This window comes from Scyliorhinus canicula, chromosome 16, assembly GCF_902713615.1.
Source record: "Scyliorhinus canicula chromosome 16, sScyCan1.1, whole genome shotgun sequence".
NCBI lineage: Eukaryota > Metazoa > Chordata > Chondrichthyes > Carcharhiniformes > Scyliorhinidae > Scyliorhinus > Scyliorhinus canicula.
Window position 1 is genome coordinate 55474869 of NC_052161.1, and position 18193 is coordinate 55493061.

At 48.2% G+C, this 18193-nt stretch overlaps 1 protein-coding gene across 7 annotated transcripts in view; it reads right to left on the minus strand.

Annotated features, from left to right (window-relative positions):
- LOC119979244 (myoferlin-like) overlaps positions 1-16326 on the minus strand; it is a 284837-nt gene extending 268511 nt beyond the window's left edge. For 6 of the 7 annotated variants that reach the window (XM_038821180.1, XM_038821182.1, XM_038821178.1 and 3 more), the window contains exons 1-2: positions 16122-16326; positions 15868-16035 (exon numbers count right to left, since the gene is read on the minus strand). In XM_038821180.1, the coding sequence (XP_038677108.1) occupies positions 15868-15955 (88 nt within the window). In that variant the 5' untranslated portion in view covers positions 15956-16035; positions 16122-16326. Of the gene's footprint in view, positions 1-15867; positions 16100-16121 lie in introns of those variants that run through there. The other variant, XM_038821177.1, reaches the window with a different exon arrangement.
- Positions 16327-18193: the final 1867 nt, after the last annotated feature.

Below are 18193 nucleotides of genomic sequence, written 5' to 3' on the forward strand. Positions count from 1 at the left end.
CAGGGGTGACGTGGGGTCATTACATATTCAGTCTATCGGGAGGCTGGATCGTTCTTTCCGACCTCCTTAGCTCTGGCGGTGCAGCGGGCACAGTTGTCACAGGTGGTGACTCCGGGGGCATTGTGTCTGGAGCTGAAGCCTCAGTCCGGTGTGTCGGAGACGGTTGGGGTGTGGGGGTAGGCAGCAGGATGATGGGTGGCGGCAGTTTCGGAGCGGGACAATACAGGAGACCCAGGGGAAGCATATGGGGCGCTGTGGGTGGCGGCGGGCAGCAGGGGTGGGGGGGAAAGAGGAGATGTAGGCAGGGGGCGTGTTGGTAGGGGAAACAGCTGGCACCAGGTCCCGTAGGGAGACCGTGTCTTGCCGTCCGTCCTGGTGCGCGATGTAAGCGTACTGGGGGTTAGCGTGGAGCAGCTGCACCCTCTCGACCAGAGGGTCGGTGTTATGGCTCCTCATGTGCCTCCGGGGAAGGACTGGTCACAGAGTTTTCAGCCAGGATGGAAGCAAGACCCCGAAGATGGACTTCCTGGGGAAGATAAACAAGCGGTCGTGAGGGGTCTCATTCATGGCTGTGCAGAGGAGCGATTTGATGGAATGGAGGGCGTCGGGGGGACCTCCTGCCAGCAAGGGGGGGGGGGGGGGGGTGAAAATCGAGAGACTTATAGACCCAAGGGCCAGAAGAACGGCTTTCCATACCATTGCATTCTCCCTCTCTACCTGCCCGTTTCCTTGAGAGTTATAGCTCGTAGTCCTGCTCGAGGTGATGCCCTTGTTGAGCAGGTACTGACGTAGCTCATCGCTCATGAACGATGTGCCCCGGTTGCTGTGGACGTAAGCAGGGAAACCAAACAGTGTGAAGATGCTGTGCAGTGCCTTTATCACAGTGACCGAGGTCATGTCAGGGCAGGAGACTGTGAAGGGGAATCGGGAGTACTCGCCGATGACGGTTAGGAAGTATACATTACGGTTGGTGGCGGGGAGGGGCCCTTTGAAGTTATGCTTTAGGCGCTCTAAGGGCCAGACGGGCCTTGTCTGGCCGGTAGAAGTACGGTTTGCACTCCGCGCAGAGTTGGCAGTCCCTGCTCATTGCCTTGACCTCCTTGGTGGAGAAGGGCAGATTGCGGGCCTTATGAAGTGGGTAAGCCGGGTGATCCCCGGGTGGCAGAGGTCATTGTGGATAGCCCAAAGTTAGTCATCTTCCGCGCTGGCGCATGTGCCGCGGGACAGGGCATCTGGGGGCTTGTCGAGCTTCCCAGGACGATACTTGATATTGTAATTGTAGGTGGAGAGTTTGATCCACCTCAAGATTTTATTACTTTTTATTTTGCCCCGTTGTGCATTGTCAAACATGAAGGCGACCGATAGTTTGTCGATGACGAGGATGAACCTCCTACCGGCTAGGTAGTGCCACACGGCTTCGTCTAAGCCTTGTGCTTCCTTCTCGACCGTGGGGTGTCGAATTTCGGATGTGTGGAGTGTCCTAGAGAAGAATGCTACTGGCCTGCCCACCTGGTTGAGTGTGGCGGCCAGTGCGACGTCCGACACATCGCTCTCTACCCGAAAAAGGAATTGACTCGTCCACCGTGTGCATTGCGGCCTTGGTGATGTCGGCCTTGATGCGGCTGAAGGCCGAGCGGGCCTCATCAGTCAGGGGAAAAGTGGTTGTTTAAATAAGTGCACAGGCTTTGTCCACATAGTTGGGGACCCACCGGGCGTAGGATGAGAACACCCCTAGGCATCATTTTAGGGTATTGAGGCTGTGGGGAGGGGGGAGTTCTGTGAGGGGGCGCAAATGGTCAGGGTCGGGCTCTAGGACTCCATTCCCTACGACATAGCCGAGTATGGCTCCTCGGGTAGTATGGAAGACGCACTTTCCTTTGTTGTATGTGAGGTTGAGGGATTGGGCGGCCTGGAGGAACCTCTGGAGGGTGGCGTCATGGTCCTGCTGATCATGGCCGCAGATGGCCACATTGTCCACGTACAGGACCATACTGGTCCACCATTCAGTCCATCGTTCTCTGAAAGACCGAGACTCCGTTAGGGATGCCGAAGGGGACTCTGAGGAAGTGGAAGAGTCGGCCGGCTGCTTCAAAAGCAGTGTAGTGGCGCTCTTCCGGGCGGATTGGGAGCTGGTGGTAGGCCGACTTCAGATCGACCGTTGAGAACACGGTACTGCGCCATCTGGTTGACCATTACCGCTATGCGGGGGAGAGGGTACGCATCCAGTTGTGTGAAATTGGTTAATTGTCTGGCTGTAGTCCAAAACCGTCCAATTCTTTTCCCCAGTCCGGACGGCCACCACTTGCGCTCTCCAGGGGCTGTTGCTGGCCTCTCCTGATCCCTTCACTCTACAGTTGCTGGACCTCCGACTTGATAAACCGTCATGTCTAGCGAACTGTACCGCCTGCTCCTGGTGGCGATGGGCTTACAGTTAGGAGTGGGATTCGCAAGAGAGTGAAGGGAGGGGGGGAAAGACCTTGAGGCTGCAAGGGCAAGGCGGGAGGGGGGGAGGGGGGGGCAAGGGTCCGCTGAACTGTAGGGTCAGGCTTCGGTGGTTACATTGAAAGTCCAATCCGAGCAGTAGGGGTCTAGAGGTGGGGGAAGACGTAGAGCCCAAAACGAGCATACTCTGCGCCCTGCATCGCGAGATTGGCGATACAGTACCGCCAGATCTGAACCGAATAGGACCCAGAAGCAAGATGATTGTTTGGGAGGCTGGGTAGGTGTGGAGGGAGCGGCGCCTTACCATGTCGGGCTGGACAAAGCTCAGTGCTCCTGGAGTCGAAAACACAGGGGGGTCTCGTGCCCATTGACCCAGACGATCAGCATGGAGTTCTTCAGCTGTTTTGGCTGCGACTGGTCCAGGGTGATTGCGCTCAGCTGCGGGTAGTCTATGTGGTCGGTGGAGTCACAAGGCGGCCGCCGCCATGAGTCGCACATGTCGGGCTGAAGATGGCAACCAAGATGGCCGCCACCATCGGTCACACGTGTCGGTTGGTGTTGGGGCCGTGACCAAGATGGCGGCCCCCACGAGTCGCACGATGATGCATCTGACGGGGGTGTTCGGGCAGGCTCGCAGCCGCATTGCGGGGTTTGTGGGGCTGCAAGTCCATGGATGGGGCCCGGTGCGTTTTTGATTTCCATGCCTTAGGCCGGCCCACACAGACTCTAGCGAAGTGCCCCTTTTCCCCCCACAATCGCTACACATCGCTGTGCGGGCTGGGCAGAGCTGCTGGGGGTGTTGACCATGGCCGCAGAAGTAGCACTGCGGTTCCCCGGCTGGGCCAGCAGACGCGCAGCACAGGCTTGCGACATAGTCGGGTCCGACGGGGGTGCCCACGAGGGATTCGCTAGGAATGCTCGGAGGTTCTGGTAGGCCACCTCTAGCGAGGTAGCTAGCTTTACTGTGTCCTGCAGGTTGGAGGTCCCGATTTCCAGCAAGTTCTGTCTGATATAGTTCGAGCTGACCCCCGCCATGTAGGTGTTCCAGATCGGTGAGTTCATGTGTTCCTCCGCTGTCACATCTCGATAGCTGCAGTTCCTCACGAGTAGGGTCAGGGTTTCCAGATACTCGTCCAGTGATTCCCCGGCCCGTTGATGGCGAGTAGTGAGGTGGTGTCTGGCGAACACCTCATTTACGGGCTTCACGAAGGGCGCCTTGATAGTTGCGACGGCTGCCTCATACGTGGCTACTTTCTCGATCATTACTGAGATTCGATGGCTCACCCGAGTGAGGAGGAGTCGCAGCTTGAGAGTCTCTGACGGAGGTGTTGTGGAGGAGTCGAGATAGGCCTCGAAGTTTAGGAGCGAATGTTCGAATATTTCCTTAGCTTCGGACATACGGGCATCGAGTTCGAGCCTGTCTGGCTTTAGAGTTGGTTCCATAGTGCTGTCTATGACTAATAAATTGATATACCATCAATTCACTGAGAGGCAGCGGGAGCACGAGTGAACAGTAGGCTTTATTATTCATGAACTTGCTTGGCCAGAGTCGGTTTTTCAGATGAATGCCTCCCACAGGCAGCCGGTCTATATATGGCCCCGGTAAGGGCGGAGCCAGAGGCAGAGTCATACCGGAGTTACAGTACAATACCTGGAAGCAGCTCGTATCATCACTTCCAGGTCATAGGTTACAATATCATACATGCATTTATAGTGAATACATTCACCACAACTGGGTAATGAACCGGGCCAAGTGTTAGATTTGTTTGTGGGAGAGCACTTTGGAGATAGTGACCACAATTCAGTGTCTTTCACTATTGCAATGGAGAGGGATAGGGCCATACTGCAGGGCAAGGTTTATAATTGGAGGAGGGGTAATTATGATGTGATTAGGCAAGAATTAGGGAGCATAAGATGGGAACAGAAACTGTCAGGGAAAGGCACAAATGAAAAGTGGAGATTGTTCAAGGAACCAATACTGCGTGTCCTTGATAAGTATGTCTGGCAGTGAGGAAATGGCTGGTTGAGGGAACCATGGTTCACAAAAGAGGTTGAATGCCTTGTCAAGAGGAAAAAGGAAGCGTATGTTAGGATGAGAAAACAAGGTTTAGTTGGGTCGCTTGAGGGTTACAAGGTAGCAAGGAATGAGCTAAAAAAAAGGGCTTAGGAGAGCTAAGAGGGGGCATGAGAAGTCCTTGGTGGGTCAGATCAAGGAAAACCCCAAGGCTTTTTACTCTTATGTGAGAAATAAAAGAATGACCAGGGTGAGGGTAGGGCCGGTCAAGGACAATAGTGGAAACTTGCGCATGGAGTCAGAAGAAATAGGAGGCGTTGAATGAATACTTTTCTTCAGTGTTCACCAAGGAGAGGGGCCATGTTTTTGAAGACGAGAGTGTGATACAGGTGGGTAGGCTGGAGGAGGTAGACGTTCCGAGGAAGGATGTATTTGCAATTTTTAAAAACCCGAGGGTCGACAAGTCCCCTGGGCCAGATGGGATATATCCAAGGATTCTTTGGGAGGCAAGGGATGAGATTTCAGAGCTTTTGGCTTTGATCTTTCGGTCCTCACTGTCCACGGGGATAGTGCCAGAGGACTGCAGAGTGACAAATGTTGTTCTTCTGTTCAAGAAAGGGAATAGAAATGACCCTGGTAAATATAGGCCGGTTAGTCTTACTTCGGTGGTCGGTAAGTTAAAGGAAATGGTCCTGAAGGATAGGATTTATGACCATTTGGAAAGATGCAGCTTAATCCAGGATAGTCAACACAGATTCGTGAAGGGCAAGTCTTGCCTCACAAATTTGATTGAATTCTTTGAGGAGGTAACCAAGTGTGTAGATGAAGGTAGAGCAGTTGATGTCACATACATGGATTTTAGTAAGGCGTTTGATAAGGTTCACCACGGTCGGCTTATGAAGAAAGTAAGGAGGTGTGGGAGAGAGGGAAATTTGGTCAATTGGATAAGTAACTGGCTATCACATAGAAGACATAGGGTGGTGGATGGAAAATTCTCAGACTGGAGACCAGTTACCAGCGGTGTACCACAGGGATCAGTGCTGGGTCCTCTGCTATTTGTGAGTTTTATCAATGACTTGGAGGAGGGGGCTGAAGGGTGGGTCAGTAAATTTGCTGATGACACCAAGATTGGTGGAGTAGTGGATGAGGTGGAGGGCTGTTGTAGGCTGCAAAGAGACATTGACAGGATGCAGAGCTGGGCCGAAAAATGGCAGATGGAGTTTAACCCGGATAAGTGCGAGGTGATTCATTTTGGTGGAAAAAATTTGAATGCGGATTACAGGGTCAATGGCAGGGTTCTGAAGAATGTGGAGGGACAGAGAGATCTTGGGGTTCATGTTCACAGATCTCTGAAGGTTGCCACTCAAGTGGATAGAGCCGCAAAGAAGGCCTATAGTGTGTTAGCGTTTATTAACAGGGGGCTTGAGTTTAAGAGCTGCGGGGTTATGGTGCAACTGTCCATGACCCTGGCGAGACCACATTTGGAGTATTGTGTGCAGTTCTGGTCACCTCACTATAAGAAGGATGTGGAAGCATTGGAAAGGGTGCAAAGGAGATTTACCAGGATGCTGCCTGGATTGGAGGGTCTTATGAGGAAAGGTTGAGGGAGCTAGGGTTTTTCTCATTGGAGCGAAGGAGGATGAGAGGAGACTTAATAGAGGTTTATAAGATGATGAGGAGGATAGATAGAGTGGACGTTCAGAGACTATTTCCTCGGGTGGATGTAGCTGTTACAAGGGGGCATAACTATAAGGTTTAGGGTGGGAGATATAGGAGGGATGTCCGAGGTAGGTTCTTTACTCAGAGTGTGCTTAGGGTGTGGAATGGGTGTGTAATAGTGGAGTCGGACACTTTAGGAACTTTCAAGCGGTCATTGGATAGGCACATGGAGCACACCAGAATGACAGGGAGTGGGATAGCTTGATCTCGGTTTCGGACATAGCTCGGCACAACATCGACGGCCGAAGGGATTGTTCTGTGCTGTACTGTTCTATGTTCTACCCTGTTAGAAATGTATAAAATTCTATGAGATCCACTCTCACTCGGGCAGCACAAGTGGTTAGCACTGTGGCTTCATAGCTCCAGGGTCACAGGTTCGATTCGCGGCTTGGGCCATTGTCTGTGCGGAGTCTGCATGTTCTCCCCGAGTCTGCGTGGGTTTGCTCAGGTGCTCCGCTTTCTTCCCACAGTCCAAAGATGTGCAGGTTAGGTGGATTGGCCATGATAAATTGCCCTTAGTGGCAAAAAAAGTTAGGTTGGGTTACAGGGATAGGGTGGAGAAGTGGGCTTAATTAGGGTGCTCTTTCCGAGAGCCGGTGCAGACTTGATGGGCCGAATGGCCTCCTTCTGCACTGTAAATTCCAGGATCTAAGAGCCTTGGGAGAGAATGTTCATTTTTATGGCTTGCACCCTCTCGGCGAAGGTAGTGGTCCGGCATCCTTCAGATCCCCTTCTACCCCCTCTTCCAGCCTGACCAAGTTACACGCGTGCATCATGGTCACCTGAATTCCCAAATACTGAAACCGGTTTTGGCCAAATTGAATGGCAAATTAGCACTCCTCCCCTGGGAATACCTCAACTCTTTGCCACGGGACTTCCCCTACACTTAGGAGGGAGTACCTCAACTCTTTAGTCATATTCAAAATACTCCCCTCGAGCAACCGAGCCCATCGCCTTCCCCATCAGGACCACCGAGTACCATTAGTCCAGATCCACAATGTTATCCACCAAACTCTGTCTCCGTGCCCTCTCAACCTTGCCCCTGTGGTTCTTTTAGGATACAACCTCCCCTGGACCACTGCCTTCGATGTCTCCCAAAATGGAGGGTGAGACCTCAACTGCTTTGGTCCAACTCCCACATCGCCTTCGATCATTGTGGCCACCTGCTCACAGAACCTATCTGCCAGGAGCGTGGCAACGAATCTCAACAAGGGTTTCTGGGCTCAACCCATTTCAACTCTCACGTCCACACACCAACCTCCCTGCATTTGTTACGGGCCACAATCCCAACCTGACACGGAACTCTCTCGACCTCCAGACTACCCAAAATGGCTACCCCCGCCCCTCTCGCCTAAGCCGAGCCACAAAGTCATCAGTACATTCCCTGCCCCCCCCCCTCCCAATCCACTCAACATCACCCCTTCAACCAGCCCTTCCCTGGCTGCAGGCTCCTCCCCGCCACTGCTTCAATTTACTCGCATCCCTGCTAGCATGGCAGCTCCCACCTGGAGATCTACACCAAGAACTTCACCTGTAACACCCAAACCACCCCTCTCCCCAGCTTCACCCTTCAGAAAGGCACTACCGCCACTCGCTCTTCCCTCTCTCCTATCGCTCCAGAACCCCCACATTCCGCAGGAGGAATAAACATAGGACTTGCAACCAACACCCAAAATCAACCATAACAAAGACCACACATGCAAAGATCAACACGTGCAAAGGCTGAATACTTTCAAAACTTGTACATATTTATAAAAACCAAAAGAATGCCTAATATTAGCCATTCCCCACCCATAGTCCTTGACAAAGTTAATTGCTTCCTTCGGCATTGTATAATAATATTCTCTGCCCTTGAAAGTCAGAGTTTGCTGCAAAAGAGCACCATTTTGGCCCTGCTAAAACATGCCCGCCCCTTGGCCAGAGTCAGCCCTTAGGAGGGTAATCCGCAGACCATCCCAACTACAATCTCACGTCAACTTCACCCACCTCAGAATCTCTTAAAACACATGCAACGGACGATCATCCTCCGCAATGGCTCCCCAACCCTCTGCATCCATCGCAACAACTGGTGGGCTTGCTCCACCTCTAGGGGGCTTCTTGAAAACCACCTTCTGAACACAATCCATGGCACTCATTCCCTCCACTCCCTGGCAGTCCCATGAGTGGACTCATCCCTTCCACCCTCTGGTGGACACATGTTCTAAATTCTGCCGCTTGGACTGATGCTCTGGATCATCCACCTCCACCAGGCCTCTCCCTCTCCAAACATGGCCACCTCAGACTCCAACGGCATGATCTGGTCGCGATGATCAGAATCGGCCCTTTTGACTCCAAACGTTTCTCTATCCATTCCAAAGTCACGCAACGAGGAGATACTGCTTCCTCAAAAAAAAAAAGCCTTGGATCAATCCTCTTGCATCTCTTACTGATGGTGCCTAAACACCCTCTTGATGAATTCGATCATCTGAGCCTGAAATAATAGAGCAGGCGAAGTTGCTCCCGACTTTGGGCTTTGTTTCTGACAACACAAATCCTCCACCTCTTAGACAAATGCTTTCCTTGACTGGCTGGGTATTGTAACCCACCGACATTCCACTCGAGAAGAAACCAACTCCCTCCAAATATTTTGCACTTTTTTCACCAAACAAAGCACCTATTAACTGGGTAGAAAGGGCCATAACCAAAGCCTCAAAGCAGGAGCCACCTGGTGTGCAGCCAATCAGCTCATGGCCACCCCCTGGAAGTCTCTTGCATGTTACTTAAATGTAGAGCAAGTCAATGTTTTGAAAGATTACAAGAGAAAAATATTAAAAATGGTCTGAATTTGACCATCATTCTAGTACCCTTCATTAGTGCTTTGGAAGCAGACTAAAAGGAGGAGTCAATTTGCATGCCAATTACAATATTTACTTCACATTACAGTATGGAAACAGGTGTCAACACAATTTGGCACATTTAACGTACAAAACAATAAGTTGTTTCATTCATTCTTAGGTGGCCAACCAAGTGGGAACCTGAGGTCCTAGGATAAGCAATACTCTGAGTCATATGGAATAGATTGAATAAGGGAAACAAATATTTTACAGCCAGGCCAGGAACTGTACCAGAACCACCTGTAGCATTTTACATGTTGCCGTATGTTTAATAATTTGTGAAGAATTAGATTGATATAGATGAGACTTCTAGGAAATGCTAAGTTCCTAACTCAAGGGCAGATGTGTGTTTGTAGATTGTACCATTGCAACTATACTACCAAAGATAATTTAACAGTCCAGCTAAATTAAAACTGGCAAGATGCGCAAAAGAGGACATAAAAAAGGTCCCAGAAATCACATGTCAATTATGGACAAGAAACGATGACCAATAAACTCCAAAGCAGTCTTTTTCAAACTTCTTACACACAGCCCCCCCCCCCCCCCCCACCAACTTTTACCAGCCAGCCGACCTTCACGACCCACCATTTTCAATCACCTTTAATGCAACAGGTTTAATCTCACTTGCTTTGTCATTCAATGTTACAAGTCTGCAAATCTCACTTGCTTTGTCATTCAATGTTACAAGTCTGCAAACTTGACACGGTGAGTCTTCAAATGCCTTGGAGGATTTGTCAGTATTTCCCTTCATATAAACGTTAATGGACTTTGCATCCTGATTTGCATTGGCTAAATTAATAAAGCCACACCTCAAGATATCATCTTTGTACTGCTTTGTTCCCGATTTCAGTTTCTTCTTAATGGGCTGTTCATCAGAGCTTTATCATGCCATGGATTCTCCCGAGAAGCGCTCTGCAGCAGATTCAGTTGTGAGATCCTGGTCTGTTTGTGTTTCTGACTCTCTCTTCATTAGAAAATAATCCATCTTCACACAGTCCTATTGCTTACAGGCAGCTGAAAAAAAAGTGGAGGAATAGCTCCACTGTGATTTCACGCCCAAAGCACGGACCATGTGACATCAGTGTACATACCAGGCAGGTGACCTGCTCTCTGCCGCTGCTTCTGACAACTCTGCAGCCAACACATTGGCATCAAGAGGAGCCTATACTGGGAGAGTGCGCTGATGTCAGGAGGTGGCAGTCTGCCCCGCTGGGCACAGGGCCTGCACACAGGGCATACATGCACGGGCAAGTGATATTCTCAACCTAAAAACCAGTCGTGGCTGTTGGACATTTCTCCTATGGTCAGGAATTCCACGACCCACCCAGAGTTGGAAAAACCCCGATATCTCAGCTCCAGGGATCTAGGTTCAATTCCAGCCTTGGGTGACTGTGTGGAGTTTGCATTTTCTCTCCATGTCTGTGTGGGCTTCCTCTGGGTGCTCCGGTTTCCTCCCATAGTCCAAAGATGTACAGTTAAGTGGATTGGCCATTGCCATCGAGTAGGATAGGGCGAGGGTGTGGGCCTAGGTAGAGTGCTCTTTCGGCAAGTTGATGCGGACTCGATGGGCCAAATGGCCTCCTTCTGCACTGTAGGGGTGATGATTATGATTAACTCCTTTGCAGGCACAAATTTACATTTCACTATGTGCCATAGTGAATTTCCTATTTTAATTCTTTCCATTTCCTTCATTTTAAATTATATTCTACCTTGTGCTCAGGAATGTGTAAAAGTATTGCTTAATCTACGGATTATTAGATCAGAAATTTAAAGGTTCAATATTCCCCGCACAGTCTATATTTCTAAAAATTCATAATGATGTAGCGGTGTGAAATAAAAATGCACCATTCGTAATAGCAGACGAAGGCCGAGACCTAATATATTTGTAATTGTTGACTAGAGGATGACACAAGACCAGTTCCAATCGGAAGTATGTTTTTGTAGGAGTGTTTTCTGGGATTTTCAGAGGGCAAGGTGTGGAAATAAAGGGGAGCTTTGTTTAATAATCAGATAATTGTTAAATTTTTGGCTTTTTTAGGATTTTCAGAAGGCAAGGTGTGGAAATAAAGGGGAGCTTTGTTTAATAATCAGATAATTGTTAAATTTTTGGCTTTTTTAGGATTTTCAGAGGGCAAAGGTGTGGAAATAAAGGGGAGCTTTGTTTAATAATAAACAGAATTGTTACATTTTTGTGTTTATTCAAAAGAAAGTGGAAGACCACATCCACGGTGACTGGAGGGTCAGCTGAATAAAATTGGCACAAGATGTACCACGAGAGTCTGGAAAAAACTGGAAGGTGCTACCATCTGACCCAAGTTACAGCAATTTTTTTCCAAAAATCTTCTTCCTGTTTAAGCTTGTTCTATTAAAAGAGCATGGATCTGAATCATAAAATAACCACTTCAATTGTTAATCTCAGCTGTTCTCACTCTACATTGTGACACACTGAAGCACCGGTAATCAGCAAGATATTACTTGATACCTCAAAAGTAACAAACATCATACTGCTCACATGTTGAGCATAAGACTGCAAATTAAACAGACTAGACCAGGGGTGGGCAAACTTTTCCGTGCAAGGGCCACATTCAGAAATTCACAATTTTAAAGGGCCGCATAGTATATTAATTAATAGTCCCGGTTGTAACCAATTAGCGTGCGGCATATACCTCAGCGCTTCCCCCGGCAGCATCCTGCCTTTAGCCCTCTTTTTCTCTACTTTTCAAAAACGGCACTTCACCCGGTTATGATTCTGGGCGCCTCATATAGAACATAGAACGGTACACCACAGAACAGGCCCTTCGGCCCTCGATGTTGTGCTGAGCAATGATCACCCTACTCAAGTCAACGTATCCACCCTATACCAGTAACCCAACAGCCCCCTCCCATTAACCTTATTAATAAAAAAAAAATTATTTAAAAAAAAAATTGTTTTTTTTTTTGATGGCTTGACCTTGGTGGGCCGCATAAAGACCTTTGGCAGGCCGCATGCGGCCCGCGGGCCGTAGTTTGCCCACCCCTGGACTAGACCTATAGTTCACTATTATACTCTGGAAATAAATGAAGACAAATTAAACTAAACAGCTTTTCTCTCTCCCAGGTCTACACAAGGATGGCATTCTAGTCCAATTAAATGCAAAGAGGAAGAAAGTGTTTGTGACAAAGGTGTACAAACTAAATTCAGCATTTAAAAAATATATAGATATAATTAATACCCTGCAAGTGGCTTAAACTTGCTGCGCTGAAAAATATGTTCAGTTTCCAATTATTTGAAAAGAGAACAGGGTGGGAACTCGTTTTGGACAGTGTTGAGTGACTTGCCAGTTATGCCCTGACTGGATTGCATCGAAGTTGTCAACTTCAAACATTCAGAGATTTCAGCTGATAAGCTCAACTTTTACAATGACTAATGTGCTTCAAGTTACTGAAAACTGTTGCAGCTACAAGTTGACGGAAGAGCTGGATGGATACATACCGAGATGGGAACCATTAGGGTGAAATCTAGGATTTGAGAGGCGGGTGACCAGGTTTGGAGGGGGGGGGGGGCATAGAACATGGAAAAATACAGCACAGAACAGGCCCTTCGGCCCACGATGTTGTGCCAAACCTTTGTCCTAGATTAATCATAGATTATCATAGAATTTACAGTGCAGGAGGCCATTTGGCCCATCGAGTCTGCACCGGCTCTTGGAAAGAGCGTGCAGGAGGCCATTCGGCCCATCGAGTCTGCACCGGCTCTTGGAAAGAGCACCCTACCCAAGGTCAATACCCTATCCCCATAACCCAGTAACCCCACCCAACACTAAGGGCAATTTTGGACACTAAGGGCAATTTATCATGGCCAATCCACCTAACCTGCACATCTTTGGACTGTGGGAGGAAACCCACGCACACACGGGGAGGATGTGCAGACTCTGCACAGAGAGTGACCCAAGCTGGAATCAAACCTGGGACCCTGGAGCTGTGAAGCAATTGTGCTATCTGGAATGCTACTGTGCTGCCCTTAAGAAAAAATTAATCTACACTCCATCATTCTACCGTAATCCATGTACCTATCCAATAGGCGCTTGAAGGTCGCTAATGTTCCCGACTCAACTACTTCCAAAGGCAGTGCATTCCATGCCCCACTGCTCTCTGGGTAAAGAACCTACGTCTGACACCTCCCCTATATCTTCCGCCATTCATATTAAATTTATGTCCCCTTGTAATGGTTTGTTCCACCCGGGGAAAAAGTCTCTTGACTGTCTACTCTGTCTATTCCCCTGACCATCTTATAAACCTCTATCAAGTCGCCCCTCATCCTTCTCCATTCCAATGATAAAAGGCCTAGCAGCCTCAACCTTTCCTCGTAAGAACTACTCTCCATTCCAGGCAACATCCTGGTAAATCTCTATTGCACCTTTTCCAAAGCTTCCACATCCTTCCTAAAATGAGGCGACCAGAACTTCACACAGTACTCCAAATGTGGCCTTACCAAGGTTTTGTACAGCTGCATCATCACCTCACGGCTCTTAAATTCAATCCCTCTACTAATGAACGCTAGCACACCATAGGCCTTCTTCACAGCTCTATCCACTTGAGTGGCAACTTTCAAAGATCTATGAACATAGACCCCAAGATCTCTCTGCTCCTCCACATTGCCAAGAACCCTACCATAAGACCTGTATTCCGCATTCATATTTGTCCTTGCAAAATGGATAACCTCACTTGTCAGGGTTAAACTCCATCTGCCACTTCTCAGCCCAGCTCTGCATCCTATCTATGCCTCTTTGCAGCCGACAACAGCCCTCCTCACTATCCACAATGCCACCAATCTTCGTATCGTCTGCAAATTTACTGACCCACCCTTCAACTCCCTTATCCAAGTCATTAATGAAAATCACAAACAGAAGAGGACCCAGAACTGATCCCTGCGGTATGCCACTGGTAACTGGGCTCCAGGCTGAATATTTGCCATCCACCACCACTCTCTGACTTCTATTGGTTAGCCAGTTCGTTATCCAACTGGCCAAATTTCCCACTATTCCATGCCTCCTTACTTTCTGCATAAGCCTACCATGGGGAACCTTATCAAATGCCTTACTAAAATCCATGTACACTACATCCACTGCTTTGCCTTCATCCACATGCTTGGTCACCTCCTCAAAGAATTTAATAAGACTTGTCAGGCAAGACCTACCCCTTACAAATCCAGTTGTAATTTATACACTAAATTATTTGTATAACTAGGATGTTCGCAAATATAGCTAACAATATTTCTAGAAGTGTTTGGTTTATGGGATAGGCTTCATGGAAATGGCGTCAACAATTGCAAAATTATGTTTATACAAGATTACAATGAATTTACTATCAAGAGAAACACCAAAAAGACAGACACTAGTTATCCAAGCTATTGCATCTTAATTTTACAAGGCATCAGAAGTCTTTGTGAATACTGAAAGATATAACCAAGGATGATTCATACACAGCTACCCACAAACATTCCCAAAGAAACATGTCTTCATTTTGGTTTTGCAAGTTCACCATCAGAAAATGGACACATTTTATCTGATTGAAACAAAACCCTCAGATACTTCTTTTTCCAATTTTCTAGCTTCCTCCTACAGACATCAACTCTTGGTACAGCTTTGGGCATTTGCCCCTTACCCTCTCTCCTTCCCCACACCGACCCCTCACCATAACTCAATAGCTGACTATTCAGTTGTGTCCCACAATGCAGTGGGTGGGTGGCAGGCAGAGGAGGTCATCACAGCCAGATCCCATCCTACTTTCAGTTCATATTCCCACAGCAATTCCAGCAGGGAGTTGCTGAGCAGCAAAAAAAAAACAGGAATCAAACTTTCCCCAACTGGGACAGAGCCCAATAGCAGCAACCAGCGAGAGATCCTCAGTACCAGCCAGGGACCACAGCTCTGCAGTTCAAAGGCAACAAGTAGAAGGTGTCCATTTTTGTTCTGTATACAACTGTTCTATCCCTTCATCAACAAAACTCAGCGAAATGCCAACCCGTCCTCAACAGATTATCTTGTTACAACTGGTAGTGTCCTGCTTGTGCACACAATAGGGGACAGGAGAGGATAGCCATGGGGGCCGGCAGTAAATTCGGGAGGTTTACTCCAACTGGGACACAAGTTCCTCTGCCGGAGTTCCTTTATGGCTTGATATGCACTACATAAAAATATTTTTTTGTAACCAACATTTACCATATTTAGTTAACCGGAGGAAGTTGGGCAAATTATAGTTAACCGGAGGAAGTTGGGCAAATTATGAGCTCCGAAGGGTGGAAAGTTTTGTAAACATCTGCACAACGTTATGAAAACATAAGGGTTAAAAGTGAGCAAAAGAATTTCAGCATTAAAATAAACCATCTCCAAGGTAACGTCGGACTTCCAATGCAGCAATTCTCAAAAGGAAGGGGGTGAGTCACTCCGCAAGAACTAACTTCAGCAGTTGTTTTCCAAGCTCTTTAAAAAAAATGACCACACCTTAAGGCAACACAAATGGTGCTGCATTTGAATTAAAAGGAGGCTTGGGTGGGATATAAATGGGACAGCGATGATTTGGTCAAAAGGTTCTGATATGTCCGAAGCAGAAATATCGATCATGTGGAAGCATAAAGGAGCGTTGGGGTGGAGGGATTGAGAGTCCACCATACATCTGCAATTCATCAACCATTAAAATACCAAACAACTTCCAACGCTTGTAATGGAATCATAAACAGGTTTCACTTGGCCAAGCTCTATTTCAACGATGTGCCGTTAGGTTTTTTTTAAAAAGTGTGTTTGGTGTATGCATAGTTCGGTTACATATTAACACACTCACCTTTAAAAGTGACCGACGCTATTGGGTCCGGTGTCCCAAATTTTGCATCAGGGAGGTTACTGGCTGATTCTAGCAGTAAACGAAGCATCTCGGCGTCCCCCAAGCAGCAGACAGGCGTCTACAGCAACTGCATGCAATCTGACATCTTTACCAAATCTGCCAGCTCTCCTGCAGTGAAAGGGGAAATGATTCAGTGGCTCCTAATGAGTTCTTTAATAGGAGATGGAGAACTTGAGGCGGATTGGTTACCACACCTGTAAGCTGATACCTGCGTCACCTCGTCAAAAGAGCTAGCACCGAAATCCAGACAGGAGGGTTTTTAATGCTGTGAAATCCATTGCCACGTAGCACAAGCATGAAAAGAAACTTCTTCAAAAATAGTGGAAACGTTCATAGACACGCCTCGGGGATAGCCTTGTTTTCAAGTGCTGGAGCGTCACAGCTGAGGGGTAAATTGTGTGTGTGTTTTTTTTTGGGTTGAACCCACATCATGTGGTCCAATAACCAGTGACAAGGTCAGTCAGTTAAAACAATCCCGTTCTCCTGCTGTCAAACGGTGGGGGTTGTTAAGGTTACAACCAGACTACAGACTATTTGTCTTTAAAAGACTGTGCCTCAAATGTTTTTTTTTAACGGGCTCTGGTCGGCCACGGTTGGCATTCCTGAGCTAAACATGATCAGCCATGTCTCGAAGTTTGATCAGATTATAAAGCAGCCTGTTTCTGTCACAAAGTCAGGGAATGGTAAAATACTGATTCAATGAAATCACGGTTACCACTGCCATTTCTGCAGCGCACACCCATTTGCTGTTCAATTTCAATGGGCGGGAACTTGGATGAATGGCAATGACTGTAGCCAATAACATCAAGAAAACAAAATTGCCGGCGGTCTCTGGAGTACTGTGTGCAGTTTTATGTTTTCACATTTAAGAAAGGATATTCTTACATTGGAAGTGGTACAGGGAAGGTTGGCCAGATTAGTCCCTGGGATGAGGGGGTTGTCCTATGATGAGAGCAGTCTGGGAGATTGGGAAACTTTCAAACATAAAAGGTTACTAAAAAAGTAATAAAAAGAGCTGAGGGAAACTACGAAAGAAAGCTAGCGCAAAATATCAAAAAAGGATAGCAAAAGCTTCTGTAAGTAGAAGCGAGTCGCTAAAGTGAATGTTGGTCTCTTGGAAGATGAAACGGGAGAGTTAATAATGGGGGACACAGAAATGGCGGACACTAAATCAATATTTTGCCTCAGTTTTCAGGGTGGAGGACAGGAATGGGTAATTCAGTGGTAATAGTTGGAACTTAGAACAATCAGCAACAATAGGGAAACAGTACTCAACAAACTATTGAGATTGAGGGCAGACAAGTCTCCTGGGCTTGATGGCCTACAACCTAGGTGCTGTGACCATCAATTCACAAGACACGCGGTTGGAAGTGAAGAGTGGTTTTAATAATTTTACAACAGAGCCTGCCTGTGACGAGATGAACTGGCAGCAGGCTCACAACTGCAGAGCTTTATACTTCTGGTTAGTAGGAGGAGCCATGGGCGGAGCCAAGGCTGGAGCCCAGTACAAACTCCTCATCTCCCCCTATGGGCAGAGCCGCGCAACGGCTCGTATACAGAGCCCACAAGGACACAATACATATAATAGAACACAGTGTGAATTACTAGGTTTATAATTCACCACATTCACCCTCTGTAAAATATCAAGTCCGGCGAGGGTGATGGGTCTACAAATTGAGCCGTTCCGGCGGCCAAGTCGTCCTTTGGGATCGGCGAAGCACCAGGGTTGCAGCCTCTTCGGGTGGCTAGGTGGTGACGGTCGGTGAGGGTACGATAGTGGACTCCGGGGTTGATTCGGTCCGAGCTTCATACCCGACTGGTTCAACAGGCGACAGGGAGCGCAGGAAACCTATAGGTGCGGGGGCGCGGAGCACGGGCCGTAAACCTGTAGGTGCGGGGGCGCAGGGCACGGAGGGTTGTGTGGGGTGTAGTGTGAGGGATACCTCGGCGGTAGTAGTGGTGGGATTGGATCCTGCAGGCGCCAGGTCCCGGAGGGAAACAGTGTCCTGACGGCCGTCAGGGTATTCGATGAAAGTGTATTGGGGGCTGGAGTGGAGTAGGAGCACTCTTTCTATGAGTGGGTCAGTTTTGTGTGCCTGGACGTGCTTCCGGAGGAGAACCGGGCCTGGTGTCTTCAACCATGCTGGGAGCGAAACCCCCGTGGTAGTGCCCCTAGAAAAAACAAATAGCCGTTCGTGAGGGTTCTGGTTGGTGGCTGTGCATAAGAGGGACCTAATAGCATGGAGCGCGTCGGGGAGGACCTCCT